At 48.8% G+C, this 22,129-nt stretch overlaps 1 protein-coding gene across 3 annotated transcripts in view; it reads left to right on the top strand.

The window, feature by feature from the left end:
- The window catches only part of TSEN34 (tRNA splicing endonuclease subunit 34), a 120,185-nt gene that overhangs the window by 76,071 nt on the left and 21,985 nt on the right, over positions 1-22,129 (top strand). For all 3 annotated transcript variants that reach the window (XM_069200681.1, XM_069200682.1, XM_069200683.1), the window contains exon 4: positions 19,375-19,656. In XM_069200681.1, coding sequence (XP_069056782.1) covers positions 19,375-19,656 — 282 coding nt within the window. The remainder of the gene's footprint in view (positions 1-19,374; positions 19,657-22,129) is intronic.

Here is a 22,129-nt window from a genome sequence, read left to right as displayed (position 1 = left end):
GCCCCGGGGGTACGTCCTCGTCCGCTGACGGCCCTGGGGGTACTTCCGGTGCCGGATTACCCGACCCGAAAGCACCTTCCAGAGGAGGGCGGACCGTGGAGACGCTGGGATCCACCTGGCTTTTAAACAGCCCGGGAGCCAGAGGAGGCGCGACCGTCAGCAGAGAAGCCGAAGCCTTCAATAAAGAATCCACGGAAGAGGGACAGACGGACCACGACGCGGGACGCCCAGGGCTACACCCGGAAGCGGCGCAGCGGACTGGGCGACTCGGAGGCAGCAAAACGCTGAATTCGGCCACGCTCTATGAGAGTATGTCCTAACAAGGTACGGGATGGGGGCGGGTGAGGAAAGGAACGGGTTAGTTATTATTCCGTTTTGGTGCTTTGTTTTCATTTGAGGAATCCTCGTTAACCCCTAAACTGGCCCAGATAAACAGAGCGGAACATGGTCTGAAGAGTTTTTTTTCTTTTGGACGTTTGTTTTTTTCCTTTCAGGAAGCTTATGTTTAGTTGAAAGGTGGGGGCACTGCTGAGCTATAGAACAGCCCAAATGAAATAAAAATAGACAATGTAAATAAAGGAAACAGTAGAATCAGGGTCTTATATCATTATTTATTTAAAATACAGTAGTTATTTGTTTGAGCATGAGAAAAGAAAAAAAACAATAATGAGCAGAACAGTAAAAGTCCAGTAAAGAGAGGAAAACGAAAGCAAGCCAGAAAGAACGGAACAAAGAAAGAGATTCTTGGCAAGGTGCTGGCTAACCGGCTGATCCCTATTGTGCAGCTTGTAATTCTCCCTGATCTGAACGGGTTCCTACCTGTTAGGAATACTTTCTTGAACCTCTGCCACTTCTAGATTGTAATGACCAGGGCAGGATCCATGGAAGAGAACCCCTGGATCGCAATGCTGGACATAGAAAAGGCGTTCAACACCCTGGGGAGGCAGTATCTGAAGGAAGTTCTCAAGAGAATGGGTATAGGACCTTGATTTCTTAAACAGATTGATTTGTGATACAGTACACCTCTTGCCAGGTTTAGAACCAGAAACACTACCTCTGAAACATTTAATGTTGAGCGTGGCATCCGCCAGGGATGCCAGCTATCCCTCAAAATATTTGAATTGACCATGGACCACTGGCTTGTGCACTTCGAGGACTGGGGTCTCAGAGTAGATGACCACTGGCACATAATCTCCCTGCACATCAACGATTCCCTGGTAAACTTAACGTGACAATGCTACCATTCTCCCTGGCTTAATAAAACTTTTACAATGGTTTGGGGATGCATTGGGTCTTTGGGTGAATTAGGATAAATCCCATTTATTCTCACTTATCGCTTTGACTGAGGAACAGCAGAGAATACTCCCACAAACCTCGCTGCCCTGGAAATTAGTCTTTTAAATACTTGGGTGTCCGAGTGTATCACTCCAACAGGGTTCTGATAGATGGCAATGTGGGCAGAGCCCTTACAAGGCCATCAAACCCGTTCTGGACTAACCTTCCACTTTCCCTAGCAGGTAGAATTGCTATATCCAAACTGTTGTTACTCCCCAGGCACTTGCTTTTGTTTCCGGCCAGATCCATCTTGTTGCCCCATAGACTAATTGCAGAAATGCGTTTTCTGCTGACTACGCTGATATGGAGCAAGGGCAGACAGCAGGTAGCCCTTTCTAAATTATATGTGCTTTTGGAGAGAGGGAGAACTGGGCGTCCCAAACTATGAACATTATTGTGCCACTGCCCGACTTCAGTGGCCAGTGTGTTGGCCAGTGGGCCTAAACACATCTGAACTGGAACATTAGTTTGGTAGGGCTACATCAACCTCTGTGCTGCATTGGTTCCTTGACTCTGAGGAGCAAGAATGCCCTATGCAAGTTTCCAAAGCATGATTAAAAATATACATAGTCCAGACCGGAGCCTGTCCTCTTTATGCACCCGAGTTTTCCCTCTGAGCTTTACCAGATTGCATTGCTCTAAAGTTGTGTCCAGATGCAACCCTGTGGACCGAAGCAGGCCTCACTGTATGGGGCAATAATTTCACAAACAAGATTCCTAACACTTTCAAAAGCTTGGTGGATGACTCCAGGATACCGTCGGGCTCCTTCCTCATATACACTTCGATCACATGTTGCCTACATAAAGTTTGGCGCAAGACACATGACGAACCAAAGACGTCCCTGACTCTTTAGGTGCTGCTGTCGCATGGGGGAATACACAAACCTGCCAAGTACCTCTATTGCTCCCTGAGCATGGCCAAGGAACCCCAGGTTGATGCGCTCCGCAACTACTGGGATAGTGCCCTAGCCACCACATAAACGGATAAACAATGGACTCAATGCACAGAGTTGATGTGAACTATCTCCACGAATGCTAGACTGAAATATCTGCAATTCAACTATCTACACCACAACTATCTTATCAATGTTTGGCACACATGTACCCTGGAACCACAGATCCCTCCCCCGACTGTCACACCAACGTGGCTGACTTTGTACACATGGTGTGGAACTGCTCCCTACTTTATGCTTATTGGGGGAGACAGGATTTCTCTCCGGGTCTGCAGGCTCACCGGTGTTTCGAATGGGGCTCCATGGTCTACTGGGGGTTGCTACCCACACAGCAGCATGCAAACCTGTCAACAGATTTATAGACCTGGCTTTAGCAATGGCAAACAGAATAGCCATGTGTTGTGAAATAAGCCATACTCCCTCCACCGTCATCCTGTGTTTCTCCGTTTTGTGCTCTGGTATATTGGTGGAGCATTGGGCACTGCATGCAGCTGGATCTATAGGCATGACTCTGACCACACTACCTGATGGCGTCATTATTTAGAGATGGTAGAGCCACATCATACTATAGAACACCTTGAAAGATGCCCTGTTGCCCACAGACCAGGGACACCTGTAATGGGGGAGTGTCCTTCTCTTGCTGGGAACGTCTGTCTGTGTCCACACTTGACAATAGAGATTGCTTTCCACCCTACCTCAGACTTACTCGGATAATGACCTCCCGAGGACATATTCCCTCACCCCAAGGCCACTCTCCCACTTGCGTCTTTCGTCGTCAGCCGGGTACTAGGCTGGGAACACAAAACCACACACCACTGTTATACTTATTCACATTTTGTTTGAGAATATGTCTCAATTAATCACAGATGTGTGCCCTCACAACACATCCAATATTGCTGATATTGTATTTCCACTCTGGTTGCAATTGCTCTGCTGTCATCCCATATGCTGTCCGCAAGATTGTAATTTACACCTCAACCTGATGCCCGAATGTATGTCATTGTTGAAAGCTTTGTGGCGCATACTATGTATAATTATTTGGTTTCTGTACCATAAATTAATAAAGACATATTGATAAAAAAACAAATGGATTTCAGGTTAATAAGTTATGCCTGCTGCCTTTGTTGTAACATTTCACAACAAACATATAAGGCCTATAGCCCTGATGACTGGTGTAAAGAAATGGCTCCCTGTTGCAGTTACCCCCCACTTTTTGCCTGATACTGATGCTGACTTGACTGAGAAGTGTGCTGGGACCCTGCTAACCAGGCCCCAGCACCAGTGTTCTTTCACCTAAAATGTACCATTGTCTCCACAATTGGCACAACCCTGGCACCCAGGTAAGTCCCTTGTAACTGGTACCCCTGGTATGAAGGGCCCTGATGCCAGGGAAGGTCTCTAAGGGCTGCAGCATGTCTTATGCCACCCTAGGGACACCTCACTCAGCACAGACACACTGCTTGCCAGCTTGTGTGTGCTGGTGGGGAGAAAATGACTAAGTCGACATGGCACTCCCCTCAGGGTGCCATGCCAACCTCACACTGCCTATGGTATAGGTAAGTCACCCCTCTAACAGGCCTTACAGCCCTAAGGCAGGGTGCACTATACCACAGGTGAGGGCATAGGTGCATGAGCACTATGCCCCTACAGTGTCTAAGCAAAACCTTAGACATTGTAAGTGCAGGGTAGCCATAAGAGTATATGGTCTGGGAGTCTGTCAAAAACAAACTCTACAGCTCCATAATGGCTACACTGTATACTGGGAAGTTTAGTATCAAACTTCTCAGAATAATAAACCCACACTGATGCCAGTGTTGGATTTATTAAAAAATGCACACAGAGGGCATCTTAGAGATACCCCCTGTATTTTACCCAATTGTTCAGTGCAGGACTGACTGGTCTCTGCCAGCCAGCTGCTGAGAGACGAGTTTCTGACCCCATGCGGTGAGAGCCGTTGTGCTCTCTGAGGACAGAAACAAAGCCTGCTCTGGGTGGAAGTGCTTCACACCTCCCCCCCAGCAGGAACTGTAACACCTAGCAGTGAGCTTCAAAGGCTCAAGCTTCGTGTTACAATGCCCCAGGGCACTCCAGCTAGTGGAGATGCCCGCCCCCTGGACCCAGCCCCCACTTTTGGCGGCAAGTCCAGGAGAGATAATGAGAAAAACAAGGAGGAGTCACTGACCAGTCAGGACAGCCCCTAAGGTGTCCTGAGCTGAGGTGACTCTGACTTTTAGAAATCCTCCATCTTGTAGAAGGAGGATTCCCCCAATAGGAATAGGGATGTGCCCCCCTCCCCTCAGGGAGGAGGCACAAAGAGGGTGTACCCACCCTCAAGGATAGTAGCCATTGGCTACTAACCCCCCAGACCTAAACACGCCTGTAAGGAAATGCCTCCTTGGCATGGTTACCCCCTGACTTTTTGCCTTTGCTGATGCTATGTTTTGAATTGAAAGTGTGCTGAGGCCTGCTAACCAGGCCCCAGCACCAGTGTTCTTTCCCTAACCTGTACTTTTGATTCCACAATTGGCACACCCTGGCATCCAGATAAGTCCCTTGTAACTGGTACCTCTGGTACCAAGGGCCCGGATGCCAGGGAAGGTCTCTAAGGGCTGCAGCATGTATTATGCCACCCTAGAGACCCCTCACTCAGCACAGACACACTGCTTACCAGCTTGTGTGTGCTAGTAAGAACAAAATGAGTAAGTCAACATGGCACTCCCCTCAGGGTGCCATGCCAGCCTCTCACTGCCTATGCAGTATAGGTAAGACACCCCTCTAGCAGGCCTTACAGCCCTAAGGCAGGGTGCACTATACCATAGGTGAGGGTACCAGTGCATGAGCACTGTGCCCCTACAGTGCCTAAGCAAAACCTTAGACATTGTAAGTGCAGGGTAGCCATAAGAGTATATGGTCTGGGAGTCTGTTTTACACGAACTCCACAGCACCATAATGGCTACACTGAAAACTGGGAAGTTTGGTATCAAACTTCTCAGCACAATAAATGCACACTGATGCCAGTGTACATTTTATTGTAAAATACACCACAGAGGGCACCTTAGAGGTGCCCCCTGAAACTTAACCGACTATCTGTGTAGGCTGACTGGTTCCAGCAGCCTGCCACACTAGAGACATGTTGCTGGCCCCATGGGGAGAGTGCCTTTGTCACTCTGAGGCCAGTAACAAAGCCTGCACTGGGTGGAGATGCTAACACCTCCCCCAGGCAGGAGCTGTAACACCTGGCGGTGAGCCTCAAAGGCTCACCCCTTTGTCACAGCACCGCAGGACACTCCAGCTAGTGGAGTTGCCCGCCCCCTCCGGCCCCGGCCCCCACTTTTGGCGGCAAGGCCGGAGAAAATAATGAGAATAACAAGGAGGAGTCACTGACCAGTCAGGACAGCCCCTAAGGTGTCCTGAGCTGAGGTGACTCTAACTTTTAGAAATCCTCCATCTTGCAGATGGAGGATTCCCCCAATAGGATTAGGGATGTGACCCCCCCCCCTTGGGAGGAGGCACAAAGAGGGTGTCCCCACCCTCAGGGCTAGTACCCATTGGCTACTAACCCCCCAGACCTAAACACACCCTTAAATTTAGTATTTAAGGGCTCTCCCTGAACCTAGAATTCAGATTCCTGCAACTACAAGAAGAAGGACTGCCGAGCTGAAAGACCCCTGCAGAGGAAGACCAGAAGACACCAACTGCCTTGGCCCCAGACTTACCGGCCTGACTCCTGCATTCCAAAGAACCCTGCTCCAGCGACGCTTTCCAAGGGACCAGTGACCTCTGAATCCTCTGAGGACTGCCCTGCTTCGAAAAAGACAAGAAACTCCCGAGGACAGCGGCACTGCTCCAAAAGAACTGCAACTTTGTTACAAGGAGCAGATTTAAAGACCCCTGCAACTCCCCGCAAGGAGCGTGAGACTTGCAACACTGCACCCGGCGACCCCGACTCGACTGGTGGAGAACAACCAACTCAGGGAGGACCCTCCGGCGACTCTACGACTGTGAGTAACCAAAGTTGTCCCCCCTGAGCCCCCACAGCGACGCCTGCAGAGGGAATCCCCAGGCTCCCCCTGACCGCGACTGTCTGAACTCCATTTCCCGACGCCTGGAAAAGACCCTGCACCCGCAGCCCCCAGCGCCTAAAGAAACGGAACTTCTGTGCAGGAGTGACCCCCAGGAGGCCCTCTCCCTTGTCCAGATGGTGGCTACCCTGAGGAGCCCCCCCCTTGCCTGCCTGCGACGCTGAAGAGATCCCTTGATCTCTCATTGACTTCCATTGAAAACCCGACGCGTGTTTGCACACTGCACCCGGCCGCCCCCGCGCTGCTGAGGGTGTACTTTTTGTGCTGACTTGTGTCCCCCCCGGTGCCCTACAAAACCCCCCTGGTCTGTCCTCCGAAGACGCGGGTACTTACCTGCAAGCAGACTGGAACCGGGGCACCCCCTTCTCTCCATTGAAGCCTATGTGTTTTGGGCACCTCTTTGACCTTTGCACCTGACCGGCCCTGAGCTGCTGGTGTGATAACTTTGGGGTTGCTCTGAACCCCCAACGGTGGGCTACCTTGGACCAAAAACTGAAACCTGTAAGTGACTTACTTACCTGTGAAAACTAACAATAACTTACCTCCCCCAGGAACTGTGAAAATTGCACTGTGTCCACTTTTAAAACAGCTTATTGTGTTTTATGCAAAAAGTATACATGCTAAAGTAATGATTCAAAGTTCCTAGAGTACTTACCTGCAATACCTTTCAAAAGAGCTATTACATGTAAAATTTGAACCTGTGGTTCTTAAAATAAACTAAGAAAATACATTTTTCTATAACAAAACCTATTGGCTGGATTTGTCTCTGAGTGTCTCTCTCATTTATTGTCTTGTGTATGTACAACAAATGCTTAACACTACTCCTTGGATAAGCCTATGGCTCGACCACACTACCACAAAATAGAGCATTAGTATTATCTCTTTTTACCACTATTTTACCTCTAAGGGGAACCCTTGGACTCTGTGCATGCTATTCCTTACTTTGAAATAGCACATACAGAGCCAACTTCCTACATTGGTGGATCAGCGGTGGGGTACAAGACTTTGCATTTGCTGGACAACTCAGCCAATACCTGATCACACGACAAAATTAAAAAAATTGTCATTAGAAATTGTTTTTGCAATTTGAACTATTTTTTTCTAAATTCTTAAAAGACCTGCTTGGGCCTTGTGTTAGATCCTGTTTAGCATTTCTTTTAGAGTTTAAAAGTTTGTGAAAGTTTGAATTAGAACCTAGAACTAGTTTTAGTTTCTTAAAAAGTATTCCAACTTTTAGAAGCATAATGTCTAATACAGATGTGAATGTGGTGGAACTCGACACCACACCTTACCTCCATCTACAGATGAGAGTGCTAAGGTCACTCTGTAAACTAAAGAAAATAGCAATGGGCTCCAGACCTTCCAAACTACAGCTCCAGGAGCTGTTGGCAGAGTTTGAAAGGGCCAACCCCTCTGAGGATGGCAACACAGAGGATGATGATAGTGACTTGGAGGGTGATTCCCCCCCACCAGTCCTATCTAGGGAGAACAGGGCCTCTCAAGCCCTGACTCCACAAATAATAGTCAGAGATGCTGGTTCCCTCACAGGAGGGACCAACAACTCTGAAATCACTGAGGATAACTCCAGTGAAGAGGACATCCAGTTAGCCAGGATGGCCAAAAGATTGGCTTTGGAAAGACAGATCCTAGCCATAGAAAGGGAAAGACAAGAGATGGGCCTAGGACCCATCAATGGTGGCAGCAACATAACTAGGGTCAGAGATTCTCCTGACATGTTGAAAATCCCCAAAGGGATTGTAACTAAATATGAAGATGGTGATGACATCACCAAATGGTTCACAGCTTTTGAGAGGGCTTGTGAAACCAGAAAAGTGAACAAATCTCACTGGGGTGCTCTCCTTTGGGAAATGTTCACAGGAAAGTGTAGGGATAGACTCCTCACACTCTCTAAAAAAGATGCAGAATCTTATGACCTCATGAAGGGTACCCTGATTGAGGGCTTTGGATTCTCCACTGAGGAGTATAGGATTAGATTCAGGGGGGCTCAAAAATCCTCGAGCCAGACCTGGGTTGACTTTGTAGACTACTCAGTAAAAACACTAGATGGTTGGATTCAAGGCAATGGTGTAAATGATTATGATGGGCTGTACAATTTATTTGTGAAAGAACACCTATTAAGTAATTGTTTCAATGATAAACTGCATCAGCATCTGGTGGACCTAGGACCAATTTCTCCCCAAGAATTGGGAAAGAAGGCGGACCATTGGGTCAAGACTAGGGTGTCCAAAACTTCCACAGGGGGTGACCAAAGGAAAGGGGTCACAAAACCTCCCCAGGGGAAAGGTGGTGAGAGAGCCAGAAACAAAGATAGTAAAGAGTCTTCTACAGGCCCCCAAAAACCTGCACAGGAGGGTGGGCCCAGAGCCTCTTCACAAAACAATTCTGGGTACAAGGGTAAAAACTTTGATCCCAAAAAGGCCTGGTGTCGTAACTGTAGTCAGTCTGGACACCAAACTGGAGACAAGGCCTGTCCCAAGAAAGATACCACTTCTAACTCCCATCCAGCTAAAACTGGAATGGCCAGTCTCCAAGTGGGATCAACAGTGTGCCCAGAGCAAATCAGGTGTCACACTGAAGCTACATTAGTCTCTGAGGGTGGGGTGGATTTAGCCACACTGGCTGCCTGGCCTCTTAATATGCAAAAATACAGGCAGCAGCTCTTAATTAATGGGACAAGTGTAGAGGGCCTGAGGGATACAGGTGCCAGTGTCACCATGGTGACAGAGAAACTGGTTTCCCCTGGCCAATACCTGGCTGGACAAACTTATCCAGTCACCAACGCTGACAATCAGACTAAAGTACATCCCATGGCTATGGTAACTTTAGAGTGGGGAGGGGTCAAAGGCCTGAAACAGGTGGTGGTCTCCTCAAATATCCCAGTAGACTGTTTGCTTGGAAATGACCTGGTGTCCTCAGCATGGGCTGAGGTAGAACTGAAAACCCATGCAGCCATGCTGGGTATCCCTGAACTGGTGTGTGTCAAGACTAGGGCACAGTGCAAGGCACAGGGTGAAAAAGTAGAGCTGGAGTCTGGAAAAATGGCCCAGCCTACCAAGAGAAAAGGAAAGTCAGCTGGGAAACCAGCTGCAACACAACACCAAAAAGAGAACCTCTCTTCTCAGGAAGAAGTTCTGCCCTCTGAGGGAACTGAGCCTATGGAGCTGGAACCTTATCAGGTTGAGCTCTTGGGCCCAGGGGGACCCCCAAGGGAAGAGTTGTGTAAGGGACAAGAAACCTGTCCCTCTCTTGAAGGCCTTAGGCAGCAAGCTGCTGAAGAGTCCAAAGGCAAGAAAAATGGAACACATAGGGTCTATTGGGAAGATGGACTCCTGTACACTGAGGCAAGAGATCCCAAACCTGGTGCCACTAGGAGAGTGGTAGTGCCTCAGGGTTTCAGAGAGTTTATTCTGACCTTAGCCCATGATATTCCCCTTGCTGGGCATTTGGGACAAACCAAGACGTGGGAGAGGTTAGTCAACCACTTCTACTGGCCCAATATGTCCCAGAAGGTTAAGGAGTTTTGCCTCTCCTGCCCCACCTGTCAATCCAGTGGTAAGACAGGTGGGCATCCAAAGGCCCCCCTCATTCCACTTCCAGTGGTGGGGGTCCCCTTTGAAAGAGTGGGTGTGGACATAGTTGGTCCACTAGAACCTCCCACAGCCTCAGGAAATATGTACATCCTAGTAGTAGTGGATCATGCTACTAGGTATCCTGAAGCTATTCCCCTTAGGTCGACTACTGCCCCTGCAGTAGCCAAGGCCCTCATTGGTATCTTTACCAGAGTGGGTTTCCCTAAGGAGGTGGTGTCTGACAGAGGTACCAACTTCATGTCAGCATACCTAAAACACATGTGGAATGAGTGTGGAGTGACTTACAAATTCACTACACCATATCATCCACAAACTAATGGCCTTGTTGAGAGATTCAACAAGACATTAAAGGGCATGATCATGGGGCTCCCAGAAAAACTCAAAAGGAGATGGGATGTCCTCCTGCCATGTCTGCTTTTCGCTTACAGAGAGGTGCCTCAGAAGGGAGTAGGATTCTCACCCTTTGAACTTCTGTTTGGCCACCCTGTAAGGGGACCACTTGCTCTTGTTAAAGAAGGCTGGGAGAGACCTCTTCATGAGCCTAAACAAGACATAGTGGACTATGTACTTGGCCTTCGCTCCAGGATGGCAGAGTACATGGAAAAGGCAAGTAAAAACCTTGAGGCCAGCCAACAACTCCAGAAGTTGTGGTATGACCAAAAGGCTGCAATGGTTGAATTTCAACCAGGGCAGAAAGTCTGGGTCCTGGAGCCTGTGGCTCCCAGGGCACTCCAGGACAAATGGAGTGGCCCTTACCCAGTACTAGAAAGGAAGAGTCAGGTCACCTACCTGGTGGACCTGGGCACAAGCAGGAGCCCCAAGAGGGTGATCCATGTGAACCGCCTTAAGCTCTTCCATGACAGGGCTGATGTAAATCTGTTGATGGTAACAGATGAGGACCAGGAAGCTGAGAGTGAACCTCTCCCTGATCTCCTCTCATCAGACCCTAAAGATGGCTCAGTAGATGGAGTGATCTACTCAGACACCCTCTCTAGCCAACAGCAGTCTGACTGCAGGAAAGTCCTGCAGCAGTTTGCTGAACTCTTTTCCCTAACCCCTGGTCAGACACACCTGTGTACCCATGATGTGGACACAGGAGACAGCATGCCTGTCAAAAACAAAATATTTAGACAGTCTGACCAAGTTAAGGAAAGCATCAAGGTGGAAGTCCACAAGATGCTGGAATTAGGAGTAATTGAGTACTCTGACAGCCCCTGGGCTAGCCCAGTGGTCTTAGTCCCCAAACCTCACACCAAAGAAGGAAAGAGAGAGATGAGGTTTTGTGTGGACTACAGAGGTCTCAACTCTGTCACCAAGACAGATGCCCATCCCATTCCTAGAGCTGATGAGCTAATAGACAAATTAGGGGCTGCCAAATTCTTAAGTACCTTTGACTTAACAGCAGGGTACTGGCAAATCAAAATGGCCCCTGGAGCAAAAGAAAAGACAGCATTCTCCACACCTGATGGGCATTATCAGTTCACTGTTATGCCCTTTGGTTTAAAGAATGCCCCTGCCACCTTCCAAAGGTTGGTGAATCAAGTCCTTGCTGGGCTGGAATCCTTTAGTGCAGCTTATCTTGATGATATTGCTGTCTTCAGCTCCACCTGGCAGGATCACCTGGTCCACCTGAAGAAGGTTTTGAAGGCCCTGCAATCTGCAGGCCTCTCTATCAAGGCATCCAAATGCCAGGTAGGGCAGGGAACTGTGGTTTACTTGGGACACCTTGTAGGTGGAGGCCAAGTTCAGCCACTCCAACCCAAGATCCAGACTATTCTGGACTGGGTAGCTCCAAAAACCCAGACTCAAGTCAGGGCATTCCTTGGCTTGACTGGGTACTATAGGAGGTTTGTGAAGGGATATGGATCCATTGTGACAGCCCTCACAGAACTCACCTCCAAGAAAATGCCCAAGAAAGTAAACTGGACTGTAGAATGCCAAGAGGCCTTTGACACCCTGAAGCAAGCTATGTGCACAGCACCAGTTCTAAAAGCTCCATATTACTCCAAGCAATTCATTGTGCAAACAGATGCCTCTGAACATGGGATAGGGGCAGTTTTGTCCCAAACAAATGATGATGGCCTTGACCAGCCTGTTGCTTTCATTAGCAGGAGGTTACTCCCCAGGGAGCAGCGTTGGAGTGCCATTGAGAGGGAGGCCTTTGCTGTGGTTTGGTCCCTGAAGAAGCTGAGACCATACCTCTTTGGTATTCACTTCCTAGTTCAGACTGACCACAGACCTCTCAGATGGCTGATGCAAATGAAAGGTGAAAATCCAAAACTGTTGAGGTGGTCCATCTCCCTACAGGGAATGGACTTTATAGTGGAACACAGACCTGGGACTGCCCTTGCCAATGCAGATGGCCTTTCCAGGTTCTTCCACTTAGAAAATGAAGACTCTCTTGGGAAAGGTTAGTCTCATCCTCTTTCGTTTGGGGGGGGGGGGTTGTGTAAGGAAATGCCTCCTTGGCATGGTTACCCCCTGACTTTTTGCCTTTGCTGATGTTATGTTTTGAATTGAAAGTGTGCTGAGGCCTGCTAACCAGGCCCCAGCACCAGTGTTCTTTCCCTAACCTGTACTTTTGATTCCACAATTGGCACACCCTGGCATCCAGATAAGTCCCTTGTAACTGGTACCTCTGGTACCAAGGGCCCGGATGCCAGGGAAGGTCTCTAAGGGCTGCAGCATGTATTATGCCACCCTAGAGACCCCTCACTCAGCACAGACACACTGCTTACCAGCTTGTGTGTGCTAGTAAGAACAAAATGAGTAAGTCGACATGGCACTCCCCTCAGGGTGCCATGCCAGCCTCTCACTGCCTATGCAGTATAGGTAAGACACCCCTCTAGCAGGCCTTACAGCCCTAAGGCAGGGTGCACTATACCATAGGTGAGGGTACCAGTGCATGAGCACTGTGCCCCTACAGTGCCTAAGCAAAACCTTAGACATTGTAAGTGCAGGGTAGCCATAAGAGTATATGGTCTGGGAGTCTGTTTTACACGAACTCCACAGCACCATAATGGCTACACTGAAAACTGGGAAGTTTGGTATCAAACTTCTCAGCACAATAAATGCACACTGATGCCAGTGTACATTTTATTGTAAAATACACCACAGAGGGCACCTTAGAGGTGCCCCCTGAAACTTAACCGACTATCTGTGTAGGCTGACTGGTGCCAGCAGCCTGCCACACTAGAGACATGTTGCTGGCCCCATGGGGAGAGTGCCTTTGTCACTCTGAGGCCAGTAACAAAGCCTGCACTGGGTGGAGATGCTAACACCTCCCCCAGGCAGGAGCTGTAACACCTGGCGGTGAGCCTCAAAGGCTCACCCCTTTGTCACAGCACCGCAGGACACTCCAGCTAGTGGAGTTGCCCGCCCCCTCCGGCCCCGGCTCCCACTTTTGGCGGCAAGGCCGGAGAAAATAATGAGAATAACAAGGAGGAGTCACTGACCAGTCAGGACAGCCCCTAAGGTGTCCTGAGCTGAGGTGACTCTAACTTTTAGAAATCCTCCATCTTGCAGATGGAGGATTCCCCCAATAGGATTAGGGATGTGACCCCCTCCCCTTGGGAGGAGGCACAAAGAGGGTGTACCCACCCTCAGGGCTAGTAACCATTGGCTACTAACCCCCCAGACCTAAACACGCCCTTAAATTTAGTATTTAAGGGCTCTCCCTGAACCTAGAAATCAGATTCCTGCAACTACAAGAAGAAGGACTGCCGAGCTGAAAGACCCCTGCAGAGGAAGACCAGAAGACACCAACTGCCTTGGCCCCAGACTTACCGGCCTGACTTCTGCCTTCCAAAGAACCCTGCTCCAGCGACGCTTTCCAAGGAACCAGCGACCTCTGAATCCTCTGAGGACTGCCCTGCTTCGAAAAAGACAAGAAACTCCCGAGGACAGCGGCACTGCTCCAAAAGAACTGCAACTTTGTTACAAGGAGCAGATTTAAAGACCCCTGCAACTCCCCGCAAGGAGCGTGAGACTTGCAACACTGCACCCGGCGACCCCGACTCGACTGGTGGAGAACAACCAACTCAGGGAGGACCCTCCGGCGACTCTACGACTGTGAGTAACCAAAGTTGTCCCCCCTGAGCCCCCACAGCAACGCCTGCAGAGGGAATCCCCAGGCTCCCCCTGACCGCGACTGTCTGAACTCCATTTCCCAACGCCTGGAAAAGACCCTGCACCCGTAGCCCCCAGCGCCAAAAGAAACTGAACTTCTGTGCAGGAGTGACCCCCAGGAGGCCCTCTCCCTTGTCCAGGTGGTGGCTACCCCGAGGAGCCCCCCCCTTGCCTGCCTGCGACGCTGAAGAGATCCCTTGATCTCTCATTGACTTCCATTGAAAACCCGACGCGTGTTTGCACACTGCACCCGGCCGCCCCCGCGCTGCTGAGGGTGTACTTTTTGTGCTGACTTGTGTCCCCCCCGGTGCCCTACAAAACCCCCCTGGTCTGTCCTCCGAAGACGCGGGTACTTACCTGCAAGCAGACTGGAACCGGGGCACCCCCTTCTCTCCATTGAAGCCTATGTGTTTTGGGCACCTCTTTGACCTTTGCACCTGACCGGCCCTGAGCTGCTGGTGTGATAACTTTGGGGTTGCTCTGAACCCCCAACGGTGGGCTACCTTGGACCAAAAACTGAAACCTGTAAGTGACTTACTTACCTGTGAAAACTAACAATAACTTACCTCCCCCAGGAACTGTGAAAATTGCACTGTGTCCACTTTTAAAACAGCTTATTGTGTTTTATGCAAAAAGTATACATGCTAAAGTAATGATTCAAAGTTCCTAGAGTACTTACCTGCAATACCTTTCAAAAGAGCTATTACATGTAAAATTTGAACCTGTGGTTCTTAAAATAAACTAAGAAAAGATATTTTTCTATAACAAAACCTATTGTCTGGATTTGTCTCTGAGTGTGTGTACCTCATTTATTGTCTTGTGTATGTACAACAAATGCTTAACACTACTCCTTGGATAAGCCTATTGCTCGACCATACTACCACAAAATAGAGCATTTGGACTCTGTGCATGCTATTCCTTACTTTGAAATAGCACATACAGAGCCAACTTCCTACAACGCCCTTAAATTTAGTATTTAAGGGCTCCCCTGAACCTAGGAACTCAGATTCCTGCAACCTAAGAAGAAGAGGACTGCTAAGCTGAAAACCCTGCGGAGAAGACGGAGACACCAACTGCTTTGGCCCCAGCTCTACCGGCCTGCCTCCCCACTTCTAAAGACACTGCTCCAGCGACGCTTTCCCCAGGACCAGCGACCTCTGAATCCTCAGAGGACTGCCCTGCTTTAGAAGGACCAAGAAACTCCCGAGGACAGCGGCTCTGTTCATCCAAGACTGCAACTTTGTTTCAAAGGAGCAACTTTACAACGACTGCGTTTCCCGCCGGAAGCGTGAGACTTGCTACTCTGCACCCGACGCCCCCGGCTCGACTTGTGGAGAACAAACACTTCAGGGAGGACTCCCCGGCGACTACGAGACCGTGAGTAGCCAGAGTTGCCCCCCCCTGAGCCCCCACAGCGACGCCTGCAGAGGGAATCCCGAGGCTCCCCCTGACCGCGACTGCCTGACTCCCAGATCCCGACGCCTGGAAAAGACCCTGCACCCACAGCTCCCAGGACCTGAAAGATCGAAACTCCAGTGCAGGAGTGACCCCCAGGAGGCCCTCTCCCTTGCCCAGGTGGTGGCTACCCCGAGGAGCCCCCCCCTTGCCTGCCTGCATCACTGAAGAGACCCCTTGTTGCTGAGGGTGTACTTTCTGTGCTAACTTGTGAACCCCCCCCCCGGTGCCCTACAAAACCCCCCTGGTCTGCCCTCTGAAGACGCGGGTACTTACCTGCTGGCAGACTGGAACCGGGGCACCCCCTTCTCCATTGAAGCCTATGCGTTTTGGGCACCACTTTGAACTCTGCACCTGACCGGCCCTGAGCTGCTGGTGTGGTAACTTTGGGGTTGCTCTGAACCCCCAACGGTGGGCTACCTTGGACCCAAACTTGAACCCCGTAGGTGGTTTACTTACCTGCAAGAACTAACAATTACTTACCTCCCCTAGGAACTGTGAAAATTGCACTGTCTAGTTTTAAAATAGCTATATGTGTTTTATTTGAAAAGTATATATGCTATTGTGATTATTCAAAGTTCCCAAAGTACTTACCTGCAATACCTTTCATGCAAAGTATTACATGTAGAATTTGAACCTCTGGTTCTTAAAATAAACTAAGAAAATATATTTTTCTATACAAAAACCTATTGGCCTGGAATTGTCTCTGAGTGAGTGTTCCTCATTTATTGCTTGTGTGTATGTACAACAAATGCTTACCACTACTCCTTTGATAAGCCTACTGCTCGACCACACTACCACAAAATAGAGCATTAGTATTATCTCTTTTTGCCACTATCTTACCTCTAAGGGGAACCCTTGGACTCTGTGCATACTATTCCTTACTTTGAAATAGTGCATACAGAGCCAACTTCCTACAACTGGTTTGTCACCACTTCCAACTCAGTCCTGCTGAATTGAGGATATGCTTTCTCACATGACCTAAGGTGAAGTACAAACACCATTTTGTTCAGACAAAAAAGCACAAATTTGGTGCAGTCGAATGCTGTACTCAAGATAATTAACTTGGGCTGATCCAAAGCCCCTCTTTCAGTAGTGCATCCTACAGCTGTTTTCTGTTGATGACCAACGGTGTGGTACTACAGTGTTCCCAAGTCAAACCCATATTAATTATCAAGGGAAACGTCCCAAACAACGTGGCCTAAGCCACGTGGACGTTTACCGCGCAAGATGAACAACTCTCGCCTAAACCACAACTGCCTTTTTCTCTGCCTTAACCATGCTTGTGCCTAAACCACGCATATGCATGGTTAAGGCAGAGATAAGGCAGAGAGCGGTCTAGTGGTCCGGTGATAAGAGCACAAAGAATCAGGAGAGAACGCGATGAGGTAAGTGGGACTGGGGCAGGTTTGGGGGGGTAGTTTTTAGGGGTGGGATGGATTTAGGGCTTTTGGTGTAGTTTAATTTATTGGGGCATGGTGGGGGATCAGGGTAGTTTATTTTTTAAGGCTTAGGGTGGGAGGTTGGTCGGGGTAGTTTATTTTTTAGAGGTGGGTGGGGGGTCAGGGTATTTTTTATATCAGGGCGGAGAGTAAAGGAGGAAGGATTGGGAGAGTTCACGGTGAGGTAAGTGGGGCTGGGACCGGGTTTGGGGTAGTTTTTAGAAGTGGGGTGGATTTAGGGCTTAGGGTGGGTGGGGGGCTCGGGTAGTTTATTTTTGAGGGGTGGGTGGCCGGGGTAGTTTATTTTTAGGCCTTAGGTTGGGTGCATGGTTTGGGGTAGTTTAATTATTAGGGGCGAGGGAAGGTTTTAGGGCTCAGGGCAGATGGGGATTGGCGGGGTAGTTTATTTTTTAGGGGTGGGGTAGTTTATTTTTTAGGTCTTAGGGTGGATGGGGGGGTCGGGGTAGTTTAGTTCTTTGGGGTGGGGGAAGGGTTTAGAGATCAGGGTGGGTGGGGTGTCTGGGTAGGTTAGTGTTTAGGGGTGGGGAGGTTTTAGGGCTCAGGGTGGGTGGGGGTTCAGGGTAGTTTTTTATGTAAACAGGGGCCAGGGTTTTGTGAGGGGGTTTAGGGGTGGGGTGAGTTTTGGGCCTCAGGGCAGGTGGCGGTAATTTTTTAGGTTAAGAGGGGGCGTTGTATAACACAACCACGCATGCCGTTTCCACATATTCCTTTACTAAGCACACTTTTACAGTGGAATTCATCGTAAAGGCATGCATGGTAAAGGCATGTGTGGAAAAGACACGGTTGTGGTTCCGACCGCGTTATTAAGGTGTGCTTGGTTCCGGCACGTGTGATTGTGTCATACAACCTTCTATCAAAGACCAGGTACGTTTTCTCCCCCAGTGCTTAAGTTGTGCAGATGGTGAGCGCTGACATTCTGATCAGGACTTTTTCAATCATCCGACTTTAACCAAGATTAAAACATACAAATGTAGGAAAGGGTGAAAAAAGGATAGAGAGGAAGATAGGAAATGTGGCAAGGGTAGAGAGTGGGAGTGCAAAAAGAACAAAACAAACTACAAGACTTAGTTTAGGAGATGGATGTTGTTGGCTATATGTGAATGAGGCACTAGATCTAATCAAGAATAGGCAACATGGCAATTAGAAACCTTGGCCTTGACAGTTCAGCAGGAGGTTCCCAGAAATAAAACGTTGTACCTTCGCACTTCTTTTTTTTTACTCTACAATTCCCTCACTATTTTTAAGAACTTAGCAAATTCACAATCATTTGGTAGAATAAAGCAAAGTGATAAAAATACACCTTTTTTTTTATAAGTCTCATGAAAATCAGTTTGGCCTCAATATTACTGCGACAAGCTAAAAGTTGGCACATCAAGGGTGTCGCAGCAGCAGGCGATGGCAGTATCAATCTGCTACAAGTGAAACAGAAGGCTCATCAGCAGAGCAGTGTGTGGATCCAGGTACTGTAATGAAAATTTGTGTCATCCAAAACAAAGCTAATTGGCAGGACTGTATTTGGGCCCTGGTAAATGTTTGCCAAAACCTCCAGACTTGGACGCCAGTGAGGTGGCAGAGAACAGTGTGAGTCCCAGTCTCAGTCAAGAGCTAGGAATAGTTCCTTGCCAGGACTGAGGTGAGTGTACAAAGGACCCCAGAGCTTGCTACACATTAGGTTATGGGTGAATTATCCAACAAGCAAACGAGTCCCAAAAAGCGATCACTCAGAAATGCCAGCCAAGACTGAAATGAACGGGCAGAGCTGTGTACGTGCTCTGCGTACTTGAGTTGAAATGCAACGTCAAGCAATCCTGCCTCGGAGATGCAACAGGACATTTAGCAGTTAATAAGAGCTGAAACTGCCTTTTTATTTGTAAATTAGACATTTCAGCCACCAGCCTTGTACTTACTTACCCGTGCATTGTATCCTAGTCTGTGGAAGGGCTACATAGACGAGTGGTGAAGGTGTTTTCTGATTCACTCAAGTACATTGCAAATCCACATTACAAATGTAAATGTTGTTACATTTCATGCATGTACATATTTAGGCACACACTTTTGGACAACATTCAAAGCTCGTATTAGAACCAGGTGTCCATGTTCATCTGGGTAGCTTTTAGATCACCTGTTGCACAGGTGTAAGCGAAATGCAAAAAACAACTTATTTACAATTTTCGCCCAAAGGTCACAGACTGTTGACCAATTTATTTATCTGGTATCATAATAGCATTGCGTTCATGTCGGGAGGATACATCCGCTCATGACATGGCAGTGTTGTAAATACAATCGAGCTATAGCGGAAGATTTACTTGCTCCGAGCAGTTAATGATCTGTTCGCCATCTTTTGCAGATGATCCTATGGATTCGCCTCCGCAGGGCCACTTAAAAGAGCTGCAGAACTTGGAGGAGACATTTACCTTCCCCCAGAAAGCCATGATGGTTCAGATACCCACAGCGCGATGGCCTCTTGGGCAAGAAGCTGAGGTGGATTGGCGTCAACCATCCAAAGAATGGCCACATACTGGACAGCAAGGACATGAGGTGCGCTACAGGGTGTTCAGAGACCTATGGGAGAGGGGATACTTCATCAGCAGTGGCAGCAAGTTTGGTGGAGATTTCCTCGTGTACCCAGGTAGGTTTGGCTGGGCTATCTCCCATTTATCACAATGTTGCAAATGGATCTGAGAAATATCTGTGCATGCTCTAGAAAACACTTACGTTCCAGGTGAAATGGATGACGTTTGAACTTGGATGGCATGTTGGCTGTATAAATATGGGCGGAAGCATTGAAGAAAACTGAGGGCCTGCAAAAGAGGACGACGCCTATAATGGGCGTTTTTCTTAAGAGTGGCAATCTTGGGTAGGTAAGATATTTGTCAATCTGAACACGACCCCCACTGTCTATATTTAGTTTTGATAGATGCACAGCAGCTTACGTTAAAACATCCTTTCAGTGTACATTGCATCCTTAGCACAACCCTCGATGTTAGGAGATGCGAACTTCAGCCTCTGCAGGGTCTTGCATAGCTCAGAAGAGAAAACACTGTTGTTGCCTCAGGAGAGCCTGCCCTATCTAGGAAGGTATGAGCACTGTATACTGAGCAGGGAGGGACAATCCTCCCGTCGTTAGCAGGAGACCAGCACTGCAGCCTCAGCAGGCCTTGCATAGCTTGGAAGAGAAAACACTGCTGCTTTAGGATGGCCACTCACTGCTAGTTTGAGACTAGCACTGCATCTTCAGTGGGGTCAATCATATCTATGAGGAGACGAGCACAGGACCTTCATCACCAGAAAGAAAGGAGGACTGGAGTCTCGGGTACCTGGGGGGAAGATTAGGGTTTGCGTAGCTAGTAGACAGCTTCTACAGTCTCAGATGAACCTCTTGTCGCTAGGGTTTTCCCCACCAGGTCCTTGTATTGGCAAGTCTTGTATAATTGGCAACTGCGTGACCAACTGACTAAGAGTGCAAGAGCAGAACTTTCAACTACTTGATAGGAGGGGTACCATTGTAGTACTGCAAGTGAGGAATCTGGTCATTGGGTGATCACGTTGCCTGCAACTACTTCATACTGGTAATAAATGCTCATGAGAAAAATGCCCAAGGATGGACAAATCAGGAGGTGTGTCCCACTTTGCTCACACTAGCAAAACAATTTTGAAACAAATACATCTTTGAACTGCTTGTAATACGGTGGTATTCATTTAACACCAAGGCATTATATATGGCGCCAACAAGTCATTTTATGGCTACTTCAGGGCGCTATACTCAGAGTTTAAGGGCCTACCTGGGAACACATGACGCATATAAACCTGTAATGGTGCACGCGCCATGCACCAGTACGAGGTTATCTCCCCTTTGAAGGTAGAAATGAAAGACCCCATACAAATTGCTAAGTATCACACCTGATCTATCCCTCCTGCCTGATGTCATAACTTACAAAGACTTTGTGAGAGGGGTGGCCTTTTGCTGAGGCTGGACATTCGTAGCTGGCCTGAGGAGCTGCTCAGGCGTGCAGCAGTTGCTTACTTCCAGCTGATTACCTCAGTCGTTAGTGATGAACTCTCGTTGTCCAGCCAGTCCCATGAGACTGAGGGAAGCGCATCGAAGGGCAGGGTGAGGAGCTTCCTATGGCCCGGAGTGCTGGCTTCCCTTCGGAACCACGAGGTGTAGAGGTGAGGCATGCCATGGTGTGAGCAGGGGCTCCAGTCCTCTGTGTTCTGACATATTAAAGAGAAATCGAACATCCTAGTTCCCTGCCTGCTAAAAAATTAATTTCACTGAAGGATTTTACATGGGTTTTGCGGTTGTGTTCAGCTGTTCGGAAAGTTAATAACTTTAGCATTACAACACAATTTTGAGCTTTTCGTGTCTGTGATCAAATGGTGGGTATGTGTTTGTATAAGTGTATGGTGAGGGGAATGCAGGGTGAGGGCATTGCCCACTTGAGTGCAAGGTGAGAGTACCACCTGTATGGGTGCAGGTTGTAGGTAGTATCACTGAGGGCAGAGTGAGTGAAGTGTCCGTGAGTTCAGGGTCAGAGGGAGTGCCTAGGGGTGAATCAATCAGGGATTTGTAAAGCAGACTAATCACCCATGAGGGTCTCAAGGTGCGGAGGAGGGGAAGGTGAGAGGGAGAGGGGGGATGCTGCTGCTGCTCGAACAGCCAGGTCATGAGAAGTTTCCTGAAGGTAAGGAGGTATTTGGTCTGGGGCAGGTGGGTGGGAAGGGTGTTCCACGGTTTGGTGGCGAGGTGCGCGAATGATCTACCACTGGTTGTAGTTCTGCAGATGCGTGGGACGGTTGTGAGGTCGGTGGAGCGGAGATGCCAGGTCAGGGTGTAGAAGGAAAGTCGTCTGAGGTATTCTGGTCCGGTGTTGTGCAGTGTTTTGTGGGCTTGGGTGAGGAGTTTGAAGGTGTTTCTCTTGTTGACTGGATGCCAGTGCAGGTTTTGTTAGGTGGTCTGCGATGTGGCAGTGGCGGGTGATGTCCAGGATGAGGCGTGCAGAGGCGTTCTGGATGCGCTGTAGCCTCTTCTGGAGTTTGGCCGTGGTTCCTGCGTAGAGGGCTTTGCCGTAGTCCAACTTGCTGCTTACGAGGGCTTGGGT

This window comes from Pleurodeles waltl, chromosome 7 (genome assembly GCF_031143425.1).
Source record: "Pleurodeles waltl isolate 20211129_DDA chromosome 7, aPleWal1.hap1.20221129, whole genome shotgun sequence".
Classification (NCBI taxonomy): Eukaryota; Metazoa; Chordata; class Amphibia; order Caudata; family Salamandridae; genus Pleurodeles; species Pleurodeles waltl.
This window is presented reverse-complemented; position numbering and strand designations above follow the sequence as displayed.